We start from the raw sequence: 14,532 nt of genomic DNA on the forward strand, positions 1-14,532 counted from the left end.
TACCTTCTGCTTAAACAAATTCCAGTTTTGTTGCACGGACCTTTCCAGAAACTGCGAAAGGTAATCGTTTAGGAAAAGCTGAAGCTCATTAATAATTGAAACATAGTCGGCTCTTTTGTAGTCCCTAAAAACTTTTGAGCTATCATTTCTTTTAGTTGTTTTAGTCATGTTAAAATGAATAGCTAGATGGTCGCTTACGCCCGGAATAACTGATAGGGATTTAATAAGGTCGGGATGCGTGGTTAGCACCAAGTCTAGAACTGAGGAGGTGGACAAGGTAATGCGGGTTGGAGCGTTAACCAGCTGGGTAAGGTTAAAGTCTGAACACCCATCAAGAAAGGCAGCACTGTCAGCAGAAGTTGATGAAATTATTGGGAAAGGGGGAGACCACGAACCAATAGGGAAGTTAAAGTCACCTAGGATAAACATAGGCGCAGCCGGAAACCTTACTCGCAACTTATTTAGTACATCGTGTAATTCATTTGCGAAACCGGTATTAAGGTTAGGAGGCCGGTAGCAGCCACAAACAACGATATCTTTGTGGTTAATGCGAACACACGCGACAACAATTTCAAGCGGTGAAACAACAGGCACGCTGAACGAGCTACTCTCGTCGCTAATGGCAATCAATACGCCGCCCCCGCACCTCGTACTTTGGTCACAGCGGTAGAATTTAAAGTTTTTTGAACAGTTAAATATTTCGTTATTTTCAATTTCCGCGGACAGCCAAGTTTCAGTTACTACGACGACATCAGCTAGACATGTATCTATTAGCGCAGATAGGGCATCACGCTTGTTAGTAACACTTCGAGAATTACATAGCAAAAAAGAAAATTCGTGAGCTCGAAAATGCTTATCTAGCTATCGATGTGAAGGAGGAGCGCTGGCCCCTGCGCATTCTGCATTGCTTACTTCGAGAGCAACGTGGACGGGGTTATCATAAATAGGTCCTGCCTCAGTTACACGATCGGGGACCGGACAATAAACGTAGGCTTTCTTGTTGAGTAGTATCTTGTTATACTTTAAGTAATATGGCGGCCCAGTGCTTTTCGCGAAATATAAAAGCTTTTTCTGGATGTGACGCGTGGCCTTGCAGAAATCTTCGCTAACTGACACGGGCGTTCTGCGAAGCATCGATTTTTTAGTAAAGACACTTTCTCTTGTTTTGAACGAACTGAAGCGAACAATAACAGGTTGACATTTGTTCTGTACATATGTTCCAAGCCTGTGTGCACGGGAGATGGCTTCGTTAGGAAGTTCCAGTTTAAGGGACGCAGACATGATTTCACGAATTTTCAGCTCCGACTCAGCCCAGGTTTCTGAAGCAGAATCCAATATCCCATAAAAAATTACGTTCTCCCTACGAGAGCGATTCTCGAAGTCATCAAGCCGTGAACTGAGAGCGACATTTTCGTGTCGCACGGCAGCCGTTACAAGACCTTGCATCTGTGCATTGTCTGGAACGTTCTCGAGGGAAATAACCTTCTGTTCAAGTACAGTTAGTCGGGTGGTTAAATCTGTTACTTTGGAATCAAGTAGCAACTGGTTTTCTTTAACTTCGTTATTAGTCTTCTGCAAGTTGTCATGACGCTCATCCAAGTGTGCGGTTAGTTTGCTGATGGCGGCTAATACTTCGCTATTCGGACCAGGATTCTGTTCAATATCCCCGCAAAGAAGTTCCTTTATAACGACAAAACACTCTGCAACTATATCAAGCAACACATGTGGGCATGGAAGAAGCAGCAGACAATAGTTGCTAGATCGCTTAGCGCTATAATCTTGGGAAAGACCAACCTGTACGAAAAGCAAAAAGTGGTTGGATGAGACCATGGTGGCGGCCGCTCCGTTCCACTGCCCACTGAGGCGCGCGGTGCAAGGCTGGCTGTATTTGTAGTTTTCTGGGTGGCTTGACGATGTCGATGCGGTTGGCTTGGTGGCAGCGTAAGGGGTTACCAGAACGGGAGGTTGAAGTGGCACCAGGCAACAACGTCTCGGTTCGGGCTGGGGAGGGCACGTGCCGTATGGCGTGCCAGGCGCATGTGGTTCCACGCAGTCCGGCGAGCTCGTGCTGATGACTTCGAACAACTGTACGAAAAGCAAAGAGTGGTTGGATGAGACCATGGTGGCGGCCGCTCCGTTCCACTGCCCACTTTGATATGTTTAAAAAGGAAAATACTACGAATATTCATTTAGGGTAAAGCAAGGTAGAATATTTTAGTAGCCTTTTCAGCCTAAAAAAAACTAAATCATCAGAATTCATCTGAAGAAAGTGAAGTATGTTGCTCCATTCATCTTCCGAAGACTGCACACACCACAAAAGTCTGCTGTAGACAACCCAGTCCCCACGGGTTATAACGTTGCTAAAGCCTTCAATAAATTCTTTACCTTAGTTGGGGAGAGCTGGCGCAATTGCTACGTGTGACTCATGGGTGGGCAAATAGGAAAAAGTGCATTTCTGTGTCCAGCGACCACATCAAAGGTTACGGCTGACTACATGTCCCTAAACATATGCGGGCGTTGCGACGGGGACAACCTTGAAATTAGCCCAGTAAAGCATGCCATTTATGTTATATCGCCTATATTAAATATATTAATAACGCAATATTTTTATTAGGCACTTTTTCTCGTCGTCTTCAGATGGCTAAGGTCTCGGTTCATAGTTGGGGGCGAAAATAACATGTCGAATTAGACATGCATTTCTAGTGTACCTGTATTTGCAAAAGTAGCTGAAATGCTTCTACATAAACGTGTAGTGTAACTTTCAAGTAAGAACCACATTATTACGCCTTGTCAATTTAGTTTCACAAAGCAGCGCTCCACAGAGACTGCTCTAAAAATTCAAGAAGAAATATAACTCGATGCATTCGAAAAATAAATATACACACTTCAAATTTTTGTGCATAATTCAAAGGCATTCGAAAGGATTACTCACACCACAATAAATAAAAAACTAGAACACAATGTCTGTGAAAACTTTATTTATTCTCATAGAAACCTATTTGAAGTACCAAAAGCAAAAAGTAGAATTTAATGGCTACATATCTAGTTGTAAAGAACAGTTCCATGGCGTGCCCTAAGGCAGTATACTGGGTCTCCTGCTTCATAACATTTATTCTAATGACTTGGTAAACCTTGATAATTATACAACCTTTTTAGTTTATGCAGATGGCACCAGCTTATTTTAAGGACCAAGATTTGAATGAATTTGCCGAAATAGCAAAAAGTGTCTCAGAAATGCTGAACATTTGTAGCATTATAAACTCGCTAAATATAAACAGATCAAAAGCAAAATTTGTGCTCTTCAATCATGTCAACAAGCCGGTTAACTGCAGTCTGGCCTTCGAGATTGGCTCTGAGTCTATTAACGAGACCCTTCAACACTTTCGGAAAATGGCCTGAAAATGCTGCCGATCGGTAGTTGAAGCTCCCGACACACGTGAGCCAAATATTATAGCGCTGCACGCGGCTTTGAACTTACAATAAATTATCAAATTCAGCTGAACATTGCTTTCTCTTGTCTCGGCAAATCACGGATGACGCTGAAAAATCACTTGTAGAAAACCAATCTATCAGCCATTGGCTGTTGTGAACATGGCGCGCTCGGTCATTACAGAGATTGCCGCGGGAGGCCGCCACTTAACCACGCGTGCGCACGCGATCACACAGAAGAAGCGGGGCATTCGAAAATGAAGAATTGCCCAAGGTCACGACGTGAGCATGACGTCTTTCATAGCCCCTGCATTAAAAAAAGTTTTCAATGTCGCGACGTCAGCATGACGTCTTTCTTTGCCCCTGCCATCTCTCTCTACTTAGCTTCCAGCGCTTTCGTCGGGACGAGAGAAAGAAGAATGCAAACGGAGCATGCGACAAATCTTTGTAACTCTACTCGCACTGGGTGGGTTTTTAAACATTTTGTGGCGTTAAGTTCGTGAAGCAATAAGGTCTTTCAGTGAATTCATTCCATCGTTACTTGAAAAAGTGTTTCAGAGCCTCTTTAGCATTGAGCCTCTGGTAGGAGTAATTTTTCACGAAACATGCTATAGAACGAATACTACAGTGAAATTGCCCGTACTGTAGGTGCTCTATCATGCTCATGTTTTCTTTTTTTTTCTACAAAAAACTAAGCCTTCACTGTATGCTTCCCTATTTTCATCTTCATTAGGATACTGCTTTTTGGTGTGGGTGACCACAACGGGAAAAAACTTGGGTCGATTATATAGATTGTAGAAAAAGCTGTGCGTATACCTGCAGGTGTTCCCTGTAAATCCGCTTTCTACGTGTACCTGAAATACTAGGCGACCTCTGTGTCTGTATGCAAATCAACGCTGGGTACGCTCAGACATCGCTTTCCACATAGGTACGAGATGCGTGCCATACTAGACTACTTCGCATAGGACCATATTTGCAGGAACTTCGCTCCCGCATTTTGCCCTTCCTTGTCAAAAAAATTTGTCTGCGAGTAAAGTAGGTAAGCTTGTGCATTGAAGGCCTCAGTACCCCATTGTATCTCCGCCAACCTCCACGATGCAGCCGAGCCATTCTTCAAATTGTTTGCTTTTTCTGAAAGCCGTTAACAATTTTTTTAATAAATCAATCGGGGGAGTTCTTTCTCATGAGTACTTTGTACTCATGTTCTGCACATGAGTGCACCAAAAGTGTTTTGAACTGGCTCACGGTTGTGCTCGCTTGGGTCACTATCATGCCGACAGGAGCTGGGGCATGAAAAAAAAAGAAGTATAGCACCAGCCGCCATCAATTCTTCAATTTGGGATGGTTAGGGGGCAAGGAAAGATAATGTTCAGAGCTGACCCAAGATATTCGGTTTTTATGAAGCGACACCTTCAAGCACTGCAAACCATCCCGCATAGACAGCAAAGGACTAAATGGGCAGTAGGCGCGCCCCGTAATGCGTCGAATGGAGTGGTCACGTCTTTTTTTGTTATTACGCCTGCTTCGTCCAACTGAGACGGTCAGAAGAACCCTACTGCGTGCGCCCGATAAATGCAGCCATGCCTATGTATACGGCTCTATCCCGGCCTATTTCGACGTAGTTTGATGGCCTCACAAGTGCGCCTGCAGATCGCCGAATGGGCTCGTTGTCGTCGCGATATCTGTCGAACAAATTGCGTTAAGGAAACTCCTTCCACTACACGGCATTTATGTAGTAATTTTTCCCGAAGCATGCTGCAGCTGCAAGTAACGTCGTGGCTTTGTGGTAGGACACCTGCTCGCCACGCAAACGGCCTGGGTTCTATCCTCAATAGGACCGAAAAGGTTATTCTTTATTTTATTTACTTCTTTCTCGATTTTTCGCTCAAGGACAAGTTTTCGCTCACAACCAACGGTGCAGATGTCGACGGTGGTATCTCTGCAACACGATATGTTTAGTGCTATTGCGTTAATACCAGCTGGGTGATCAAGTATGAATACGGACATCAGTACGACACTATGGCTGTCAGAAAAACTCATTCGACGGTACTCTGGTCCTCATTATCGTATTTTTTGACGACTAAGTGACGAAACTTATGAATTAATTTCTGATAGACAAGAGAACTTGAGTCAGCAAAGCCATGAGGAAGTCGTGCACGTTGTCCGCATGAAGCCCCGCCAGTACTAGTTGAAAATCCCCGGTGTTTGTTACCTCCAACAACCGCGCTAAGGCGCTATAATGATATATAATAATATAATATAGTATAGTATAGTATAATATATAATATAGCAACAAATCTTTACGAATGGCGACTTTTATATTCATTTTGTTCCTCTTCCGACAATATCAAATCCTTCCTAAAACATACGTCACGACTAGAATACAAAAAAAGTGACTCGCGCACTCGTAGCCAAGACAGGTGGTTAGTACCATTCAGATGCGCAAATTATCTTATGCAGTCACTACGACATAGCCTGTCTTTGTTGTTAATTAAAGTGCAAGGGGAAACATTTATTCTGAATACTTTCACTCGCAAACAAATTAGACAATACTTTTGTAAATCGGAATGAACATATAAAAGACATCGTTATTACATTTTCGCATTTTCTGTTATATTATCTAATTCACGCTCAGTGTTTCAATATACAAAGCATCATCATATCGTGCATCATGGTCATATTTATAGCAGTGCTTTTCTTAGTGTTGTAAATACTATTGTTTATTATGTATCACAATGTACTCTCACATCTCTTCTCACATATGTATTACATTTCTATGTTATTTTTAAGCACCATGTGTTCGTGGGAAATCACTAGTGTTATTCAACATGTTGCGAGTTCCTAGTTTCAATTAAAATGGTGTATTGTATTTGCATATATGCTAAACATCTGTATTTATGTTGGTTTTAGTGTTACTGCTGCCATGTGAGGGCCTTCAGGCACATTCAAGTTGAACTATGCCGCTTTTCGCCAGAAGGACCCCCAACAATTTCGTTGGAAAATAAAAGCATGTCTGATTCTGATGCACAATTCGGAGAAGGGTTTATGCGGCAAATACTTCTCGAAATAACCTTTACCAAGAAAAACAATAAACCGCTCTGTGAGCCTTTACACTGCCTTACGCGTGCTAGCGCATGTGTGCCAACGTAACACGTGCCTTTCGTGCACGGGCTTGAGACATTGTTGTGGCGTGCCAGGTGTTAAAAATACGGCATATCCACGGAGTGAATGATGATGAGTGAATAGGAGCACCCGTCCGTACGTCCATGTGCCCATCCTTCAGTGCTTGCGACAATCCGCACTCAAGGACGCACAGAAGGACGTACAGACGGGCGGACGTACGCACGGGCGTGCTCACAGACAGACGCTAGGGTGGACTGACGCACCGACAGATGGAAAAATTGACGAACTCATGGACGGACGGATGGAAGCACAGTTGGACTGACGGAAGCATGGGCGGGTGGACGGAAGAATGAATGGAAGGAGGAACGCACGGACAGACGGGCGCATGGACGGATGGACTCTTCGGCCCGCTAATCATTAATCACTACGTGGATATGTGGTGAATATCACTAAGTCCATCTAGTGATATAATTTCCAAGGACATATACACACAATGCTAGCTATTGAGCAACCCATGAACTTGAGGTGGCTACGTACAACTGCTACTACTACAATGTCTACTACTACTACTACTACTACTACTACTACAGAAGAAGAAGGACTGACCCATGATCTGAGGAGCTTCGCCCTTAAACAATGTATGTGTGTGTGTGTGTGCGGAACGCTTTAGCAGACTCTCATTACTTCATAACTGCTTTTCTGGGCACAACTTCCCCTCTAACAAAACCGCGTTTGTGTATTACCTCTGGCACTACGCAACAATCGACAACACCAATGAACGCAAAAACCTTTCATACATTCAAGACATATTTCAGTGGTGTTTAACACACTTCATATGCACTATAGATGGGGAGAGTTGAGTTTGCCAAACCTAATATTTAATTCTTTAGGTTTCACATCAAAGGCTGGCACTGGCAGAAAGCGTGATATTTCGTTGAGTTCAATCAATTTCCATTATGTACCAAATAACAAATTACAGTTAGACAACTTCTAAATGTACTTCCACTTTTGCAGGCCTCTCATATTCGTCTGCTTGTGGTTACAACGAATGTTGTCTTACCCGCTGAATTTCCCCACAGGTTGCTTCAGCAGTCCACGTATTAAACTACTTTCGGTTGCCGAGATGTGGAAGACTTCAAAGTATTCTCGCTCAAAGAGGACTGAAGGTAGCTTCCGACCTGAGGCGCTGAGCCTACGTTGCAAGAATTATCCGCAATAAGTAAAAAAGTGTTCCGGAGAAAGCATATTCAAGTACAATGCGAGCGTGACTCATGAATGAACGCTCGCATTGCGCTAAGGGAACTGCAAGTGCGCTTTACAGTTTGTTTCAATAATTTGCTTTGTTTGGCTGCTGCTCTTTCGCAATAAGAGAGAGTATGCAAGCAATACAGATGCGTCGCAAACTGTTAGAACAGTTCTGTGGATTCGAGGGTCCGAGAAATACGCTTTTATTTTTTTTTAATTCAGGGCAAGTTATATGAGCAGCACATAGGTCCAACATGGACTTTTAATGAATATAAGGTGTTTATTTTATTCACAATTTTTATTTATTTACAATTTAGAATACTCTCTGTGCTAATGGCATTACAATCTGGTTAGAAATCCGTTAAGATCCAGTTAAGTGCAGCAGTTTAAAGTATACAAGTGGGCCGCTATGTCAAACAGGAGTGTTGGGTTCAAGATGGAACGTTAACCCATAGCTTACCTAATCACTTCTAACACTGTGTAGAGTGCATATATGTGTCGGTGTTAGAGAAATGCGCAGCTGTTTTTTTTTTTTTGACGCAGTTGAGTAAACACGTCAATGATTAAGACATCCCATCCCATTATGGTGGCCTAGTGTCAGAGGTACTCGGCTGCTCACCGCAGGCCGTGGGATCGAATCCCATCTGTGGCGGCTGCATTTTCGATTGAGGCAAAATTTCTGTGCACCCTTGTGCTCACATTTGCGTGCACGTTAAAAAACCCCAGGTGGTCAAAATTTCCGGAGCCCTCCACTACGGTGTCTCTCATAATCCCATTATGGTATTGGGGTGTTAACCCTACATACTAATGATTGAAACATCCTATATTTATAATGGGACCAAGCATGCGAGGGTCCACCATCGATCAACTTGCTATAAAAATCTAATTACTTAGCCTTATTTTTTTTCTACTGACTGCCACGCGTGCCGGGTGAGCTGGTTAGTTGCTTTGAAATATTGCGCGTAGACTGTCATAATAGAAAACAGTAGGGGTGCTATGCAGGATGCCCCGAGCTTCTCGGGCAGACGAGTTTGCTCCGAGCATGGCGGTGGAAACGCATGTGGGACTTCTGCGGCAGTCATCGAAGAAACGCCGCGTTCGATCACGTCAGCGCCAACACTCAGTTAACATTTTAACAGTGGAGCGACGTCAGCGTGATTTTCGCGCTATCTTTTTGCCAACTCAACACGCACCTCCCACAGGCGTGTTCGTGGGCATATGTCTTCTTTCGGACAGGCTCTTTCGTTCCACTTGCAGAATGAAGATTTCCACTCTCGAAGGCAATAAGGGTGCATACACAGCACTTTTGTGCTGCTCCTTTCGCTTCTATAAAATATTGCAGATAAACATAAGGACAGGCGGTCAACAGGGGCACTCGAATCATGGTGGCAACACGTCTGTGATTGGATATGTCGTGAGCGCAGTGAAATTGAATGCGAAACGTCGTGGCCGCGTGGCGATATGGCTTCTACTTCTGCGTGCGTCTGTGCATAGTCTTTGCGATGAAGCTGATAGATAAATCGTCCAGCTTTACGTGAGTACTACTCTTCGGCAAGAGCAAACGTGGTGAGCGTACGTGATCTTCACCGTGGGCGTCTGTCAATTGAACTGGCTGACGCGTGAACTCGGATACAAGCTCACTGATTCCAAGAAGGCCCCAGTTTAAATCAGCACTGGGATGGTGCCGGTGTGACTGTCAAGCGTTTGATGCATTGAACGCTACGCGGCAGTTTCATTGCATATAAAATAATTTCGTGAGCTTACCCTACTAGTGCAAGGATAGAGCAATAGAGGAGCTTGTGATAACTTGGATGCTTGCAGCTTTTTAAGTTGGTCGTCTACTATTATGCGTGGTGAGCTTCGAAGTGAAGATCACATCAGCGTTGTCTTAATTTCATTGTATTCATTGGCTGAGGCTTCAAAGAGAAGGTTAAGAGGCTTCAATTAAAAAGCAAGTATCTCGGGCGCAATTAGTAAGGCCATGATCAGTATTAGGCTATTAAACGTATTCCTGATTAGCAGGAATATAATTGTCATCATAATAATGAGGGCTAATTAGCACTGCTTTACTTAGTGTACTAGCGTCACGTAATTAACAATGTTTAGTGAGGTCATCATCTAGCATGCTTTAGCTAGCCCAGTTCTAGCTTTACATAGCTTCATTAGCACTGTATTTTTAAGAAGTGACTTAATTACCTCAGCCTTACCATAAGTTGGTGTAGTTAGCTTGGCCATAGCATGTCCTGCCCTCACTAGCGAAAATCACAGCAAAAATCAAAGAATATTCACGGAGTGAATGATGATGAGTGGGGCGAAGCTTCGGAAGGTCTGACGAACGGACGGACGTCCATTCGTCCGTCCGTCCACACCTGCCGAGTCATTCATGGGCTCATCAGTGGGCTCGGCAACAACGTATCGATGACGAACGCTCACCAGCGACGCCTGTTTTTCATGCAGATTGTCACCTGGGCAGGTGTTCCGACAGTCTTCTGCACGGAGCCTCATGGTACCGACGGAAGCTTGGTCTCGCTGCACTGGCGACCACAGCGCCCAAACGACTTGCCACTCCCGCCCTTCACTGACAGCCCCCTTCAAGACCGCTGCATCACCGAACTGCCGCCTCTTCTACCCTGCCTTCTGCACTCCCCTAAGTCACGTGGTTTCCACGTCACTGGCCCGACACTGGCGCCACACCACTACTATAAAAGCACCAGCGTCACTCGTCCCCCCCCCCCCCCCCCCAGTGGGCTCGGCAACAACGTATCGATGGTGAACGCTCACCTGCGACGCCTGTTGTTCATGCAGGTAATGAACCGCTACTTCATATTTGCCAAGCCTATATACATGGAATTATACGCTGATAGTAATGCCGAGCCCACAGTATTGCTATGGTGCCCCTTATCACTACTGCTACTGCTTACTAAACCTGTTGCTGCTCTCCGGAGACATAGAAGAAAACCCAGGCACTACTGCTCGTTCATCCTCCACAGAAAACCCAGGCCCTACTACCCTTTCATCCTCTACGCAAACAGCTGGTGACGTCTTGTCTGCCCTTGATGAAGTTCGATTATCCCTCCTAAAAAATGAAAAGCCTTCAATCTACACTGTCCCAGTATAATAAAACTTTTGAGAACATGAACCAAAGGCTTGCTAAAATTGAAGCAGACTGCGCGAACGTAGTCACCTTTAAAGCAGACGTTGACGAAATCCGTGCCAACGCTGTACAAAGTTCCGAACAAATTGCTGAACTAGCTTGCAGTGTTGACAATTTCAACGATAGAGCCCGGCGAAACAACCTCTTTTTTTATGGACACAAAGATTCCGGACGCGAAACGTGGGCCCAATCGGAGGCTTTAATCACAGATCACTGTAAGGCTGCCCTCAGCCTGACGCTTAACCCACGCAATATTGAACGCGCACACCGACTGGGAACATTCCATCCTAGCACAGATCGGCCCATAATTGTAAAATTCACGCAATTTAAATATAAAGACCGTACTCTATCTAACGCAAAAAACTAAAAAATACTACACACAGCATTTCACAAGATTACTCCCCTAACACCCATGTGATACACAAACGACTTATCGAATTTGGCACAGCCCAGTCTTGTTCTTATAAGATCGCATACCGCAAAGTAACAATTGACGCGGTGACATATTTTTGATCCAACTACGCAAGCGGTACTCCCACGTGAACCATAGCTACCCACTAAAGCCCATGTTCAATGGGAAAACTTTGTTTCAATTATTTATAGAAACATTAGGAGCCTATTGCCTAAACGCGATTCCCTGCACAGTCTCATCCCGGCTACCGAGTGTAAACAAGTGGTTCTAACCAAAACATGGCTTCGATCTTCGACTCAGAGTTCCTTCCTATATTTGCTGATTTTGATGTTGTCCGCTGCAATCGCCAAAACAAACGAGGGGGGGGGGGGGGGAGTCTTAATCACTGCTCCCCATAGTTTGCAATGCTGCACAGTAGACATTCCTTCTTGCCTCGAAATTACCTTCAACCGCTGCAAAGCTGCCGCTTCCCACATTACGATTGGCGTTTGCTACCATCCCCCTGACTCCAATCCCTCATTTATTGGAAACCTTTATGAAGCTCTCCGACTGGCAATTTCAGATTCGGGTGGTTCCCTTCTCTTGCTACTCAGAGACTTCAATTTCCTTTAAATAACTTGACCCAGCTTAGCATTAACGACTTCAAAATATAATATTGAAAGTGACTTTGTAGATGTTTGCCTAATGTTCAATTTATACCAAGTGTTAACATTCCCTACACGAACAACCAATAATTCAACAATCCTGCTATATTTACTTCTAACGTCCGAAACTGATAAAATTTCGTTGGTTTCTAATCTAACGAGCCTAAGTGATCACTCCGTCATTCATGTCAGTTTCCAATAGAGCTTTCCGACCCCCCCGCCCCAAATTAAGAAAAGAATAACAGTATACAACAAAGCCGATTATGAAAGTATGAATAACGAACTTTCCTCTTTTTTACGATTGGTTTCTCATAGATTTTTCGAAACGGTCTGTTGACGAAAGCTGGGAGCTTTTGAAAGAGAAAATGCAACAGGTAATAAGCACCCATATTCCTACCATTACAGAACGTCCTACTTCTCCGTGGTACAACAACGCATTAAAACGCTTAACAACAAAAAAAAGAGACATTTCCGCTCGACTAAGGCATCGGATTCTAAGCAAGCATGGGATAAATATCCTAATACTGAAAAGCTTTACGAATCCATGATTTCAAATGCTAAGCGAACGTTCTTGTCGTCTACCCTCCCAGACATGATAAGCACTAACCCGAAACAGTTCTGGAAGGCCATTAACCTAACTCATGTGAAACATATCTCGTTATGCGATCCACAAAATATTACAATTCTTGAGTCCTATGTCGCAGAAACAAAAAAATACTACATTTTGTTCTGTCTTTACCGATGAACCCGAAGATAAACTTCCTTGTGCTTCCATTCATGATTTCTCTGTTATGCCTACCGTCATCTTCGAACCTCACGGTATCACTAAAGTGATCGAGGCATTAAAAGTGACGTCTTCAGCTGCAATTGACTGCATGAATTCTAAGCTTATAATAAACACTAAACATTTTTCTGCCGGTATACTGTCTCATATTTTTCAGCAATCACTGTCATCTGGAGTGGTGCCATGAGACTGGAAGGTTAACAAAATAATTCCATTTCCCTAGAAAAGTCCGTCATCCTCTCCTTCCAGCTACCGTCCTATATCACTAACATGCATATGCTGTAAGCTTGTGAAACATATTATCTACCCTCAAACCATGAAATTTCTTTCGTCTGTAAACTTTTTCCACCCCGGTCAGCACGGTTTTCAGAAAGGCCTCTCATGTGACACCTAACTCGCCCTTTTTATTAACGATATCAGCACATGTCTTGATCATTATATTCCTGTTGACGCTCTCTTTCTAGATTTCGAAAAAGCCTTTGATAAGGTACCCCATAAACTCCTCTTTTTGAAACTTTCGCGCTTAGCCCCGCCGCGGTGGTCTAGTGGCTAAGGTACTCGGCTGCTGACCCGCAGGTCGCGGGTTCAAATCCCGGCTGTGGCGGCTGCATTTCCGATGGAGGCGGAAATGTCGAGGCCCGTGTGCTCAGATTTGGGTGCACGTTAAAGAACCCCAGGTGGTCAAAATTATCGGAGCCCTCCACTACGGCGTCTCTCATAATCTTATCGTGGTTTTGGGACGTTAAACCCTACAAATCAAATCAACTTTCGCGCTTAAACCTTGACCCTGCTTTTTAAACTGGATCCAAAATTTTCTTTCAAACCGTGAACAGTTTGTTTGTGCCGACCAGGTATCATAATCCCGTCGTCAAGTAGTCTCAGGTGTACCCCAGGGTACAGTCCTCGGTCCCCTCCTGTTCTTGACTTATATAAATAACCTTCCTAATAATATATTGTCAAGTATCTGTCTATTCGCAGACGACTGTCATCTATCGCAATAATAATGACCCTAATGACTCCTGCATTCTCAAAACGATCTATTAACAATTGAAACGTGGTGCAGAACTTGGCTAATGACTCTAAACATTAACGAAACATCTGTTGTTTCTTTTCACCGGAGAAAACATTACCTGGCTCCAACATGCTTTATTTTCGGCTCTAAATTGTCCCCCGTGGACTCCTATAGGTATTTAGGTATACACATAACTGCCAATCTTAATTGGACACACCACATAATATACATCTGTAACGAAGCAAATAAAGTTCATGGCTACCTCAGACGAAACTTATGCCTTGTCCCTCCTCCTGTAAAGCGTTTAGCCTACCTAACATTAGTACGCCCGGAACTCGAGTACGCTTGCGCCATCTGGGACCCGCTCCAATCTAATCTATCTAAAATGTTGGAATCTATTCAGAATAGGGCAGCAGTGTTCATTTACTCTGAATATTCACATCACTCAAGTGTCACTAATATGAAAAACCAAGCCCAACTTGAGAATCTAGAATCGCGACGCAAGGCCGCTAGACTAGTTCTTTGTCACAAATTCTTTCATTCATTGTCTGATGCATCTGGTATCTTGCCCGCACATCGAATCTCTTCTCGTACTAGCCACCGTCACACTGTTTATCTTGCGCATACCAGCACAACTGCCAACCTTCGCTCGTTTTTTGTTCAAACAGCAAAGGATTGGAATGATCTTCCACACGACGTCTTGCACCACACAGGCCCAGTTCTGTTCAA

The 14,532-nt window shown here is 43.9% G+C and overlaps 1 protein-coding gene across 1 annotated transcript in view; it reads right to left on the reverse strand.

Annotated features, from left to right (window-relative positions):
• Positions 1–10,410, reverse strand: part of LOC142783743 (uncharacterized) — a 36,003-nt gene extending 25,593 nt beyond the window's left edge. The window contains exons 1-2 of the mRNA XM_075882323.1: positions 10,263–10,410; positions 1,795–2,085 (exon numbers count right to left, since the gene is read on the reverse strand). Coding sequence (XP_075738438.1) covers positions 1,795–2,085; positions 10,263–10,302 — 331 coding nt within the window. The 5' untranslated portion in view covers positions 10,303–10,410. The remainder of the gene's footprint in view (positions 1–1,794; positions 2,086–10,262) is intronic.
• Between the last annotated feature and the right edge of the window lie 4,122 nt (positions 10,411–14,532).

The sequence above is a fragment of the Rhipicephalus microplus genome, unplaced genomic scaffold (genome assembly GCF_043290135.1).
Source record: "Rhipicephalus microplus isolate Deutch F79 unplaced genomic scaffold, USDA_Rmic scaffold_12, whole genome shotgun sequence".
Taxonomy (NCBI): Eukaryota; Metazoa; Arthropoda; class Arachnida; order Ixodida; family Ixodidae; genus Rhipicephalus; species Rhipicephalus microplus.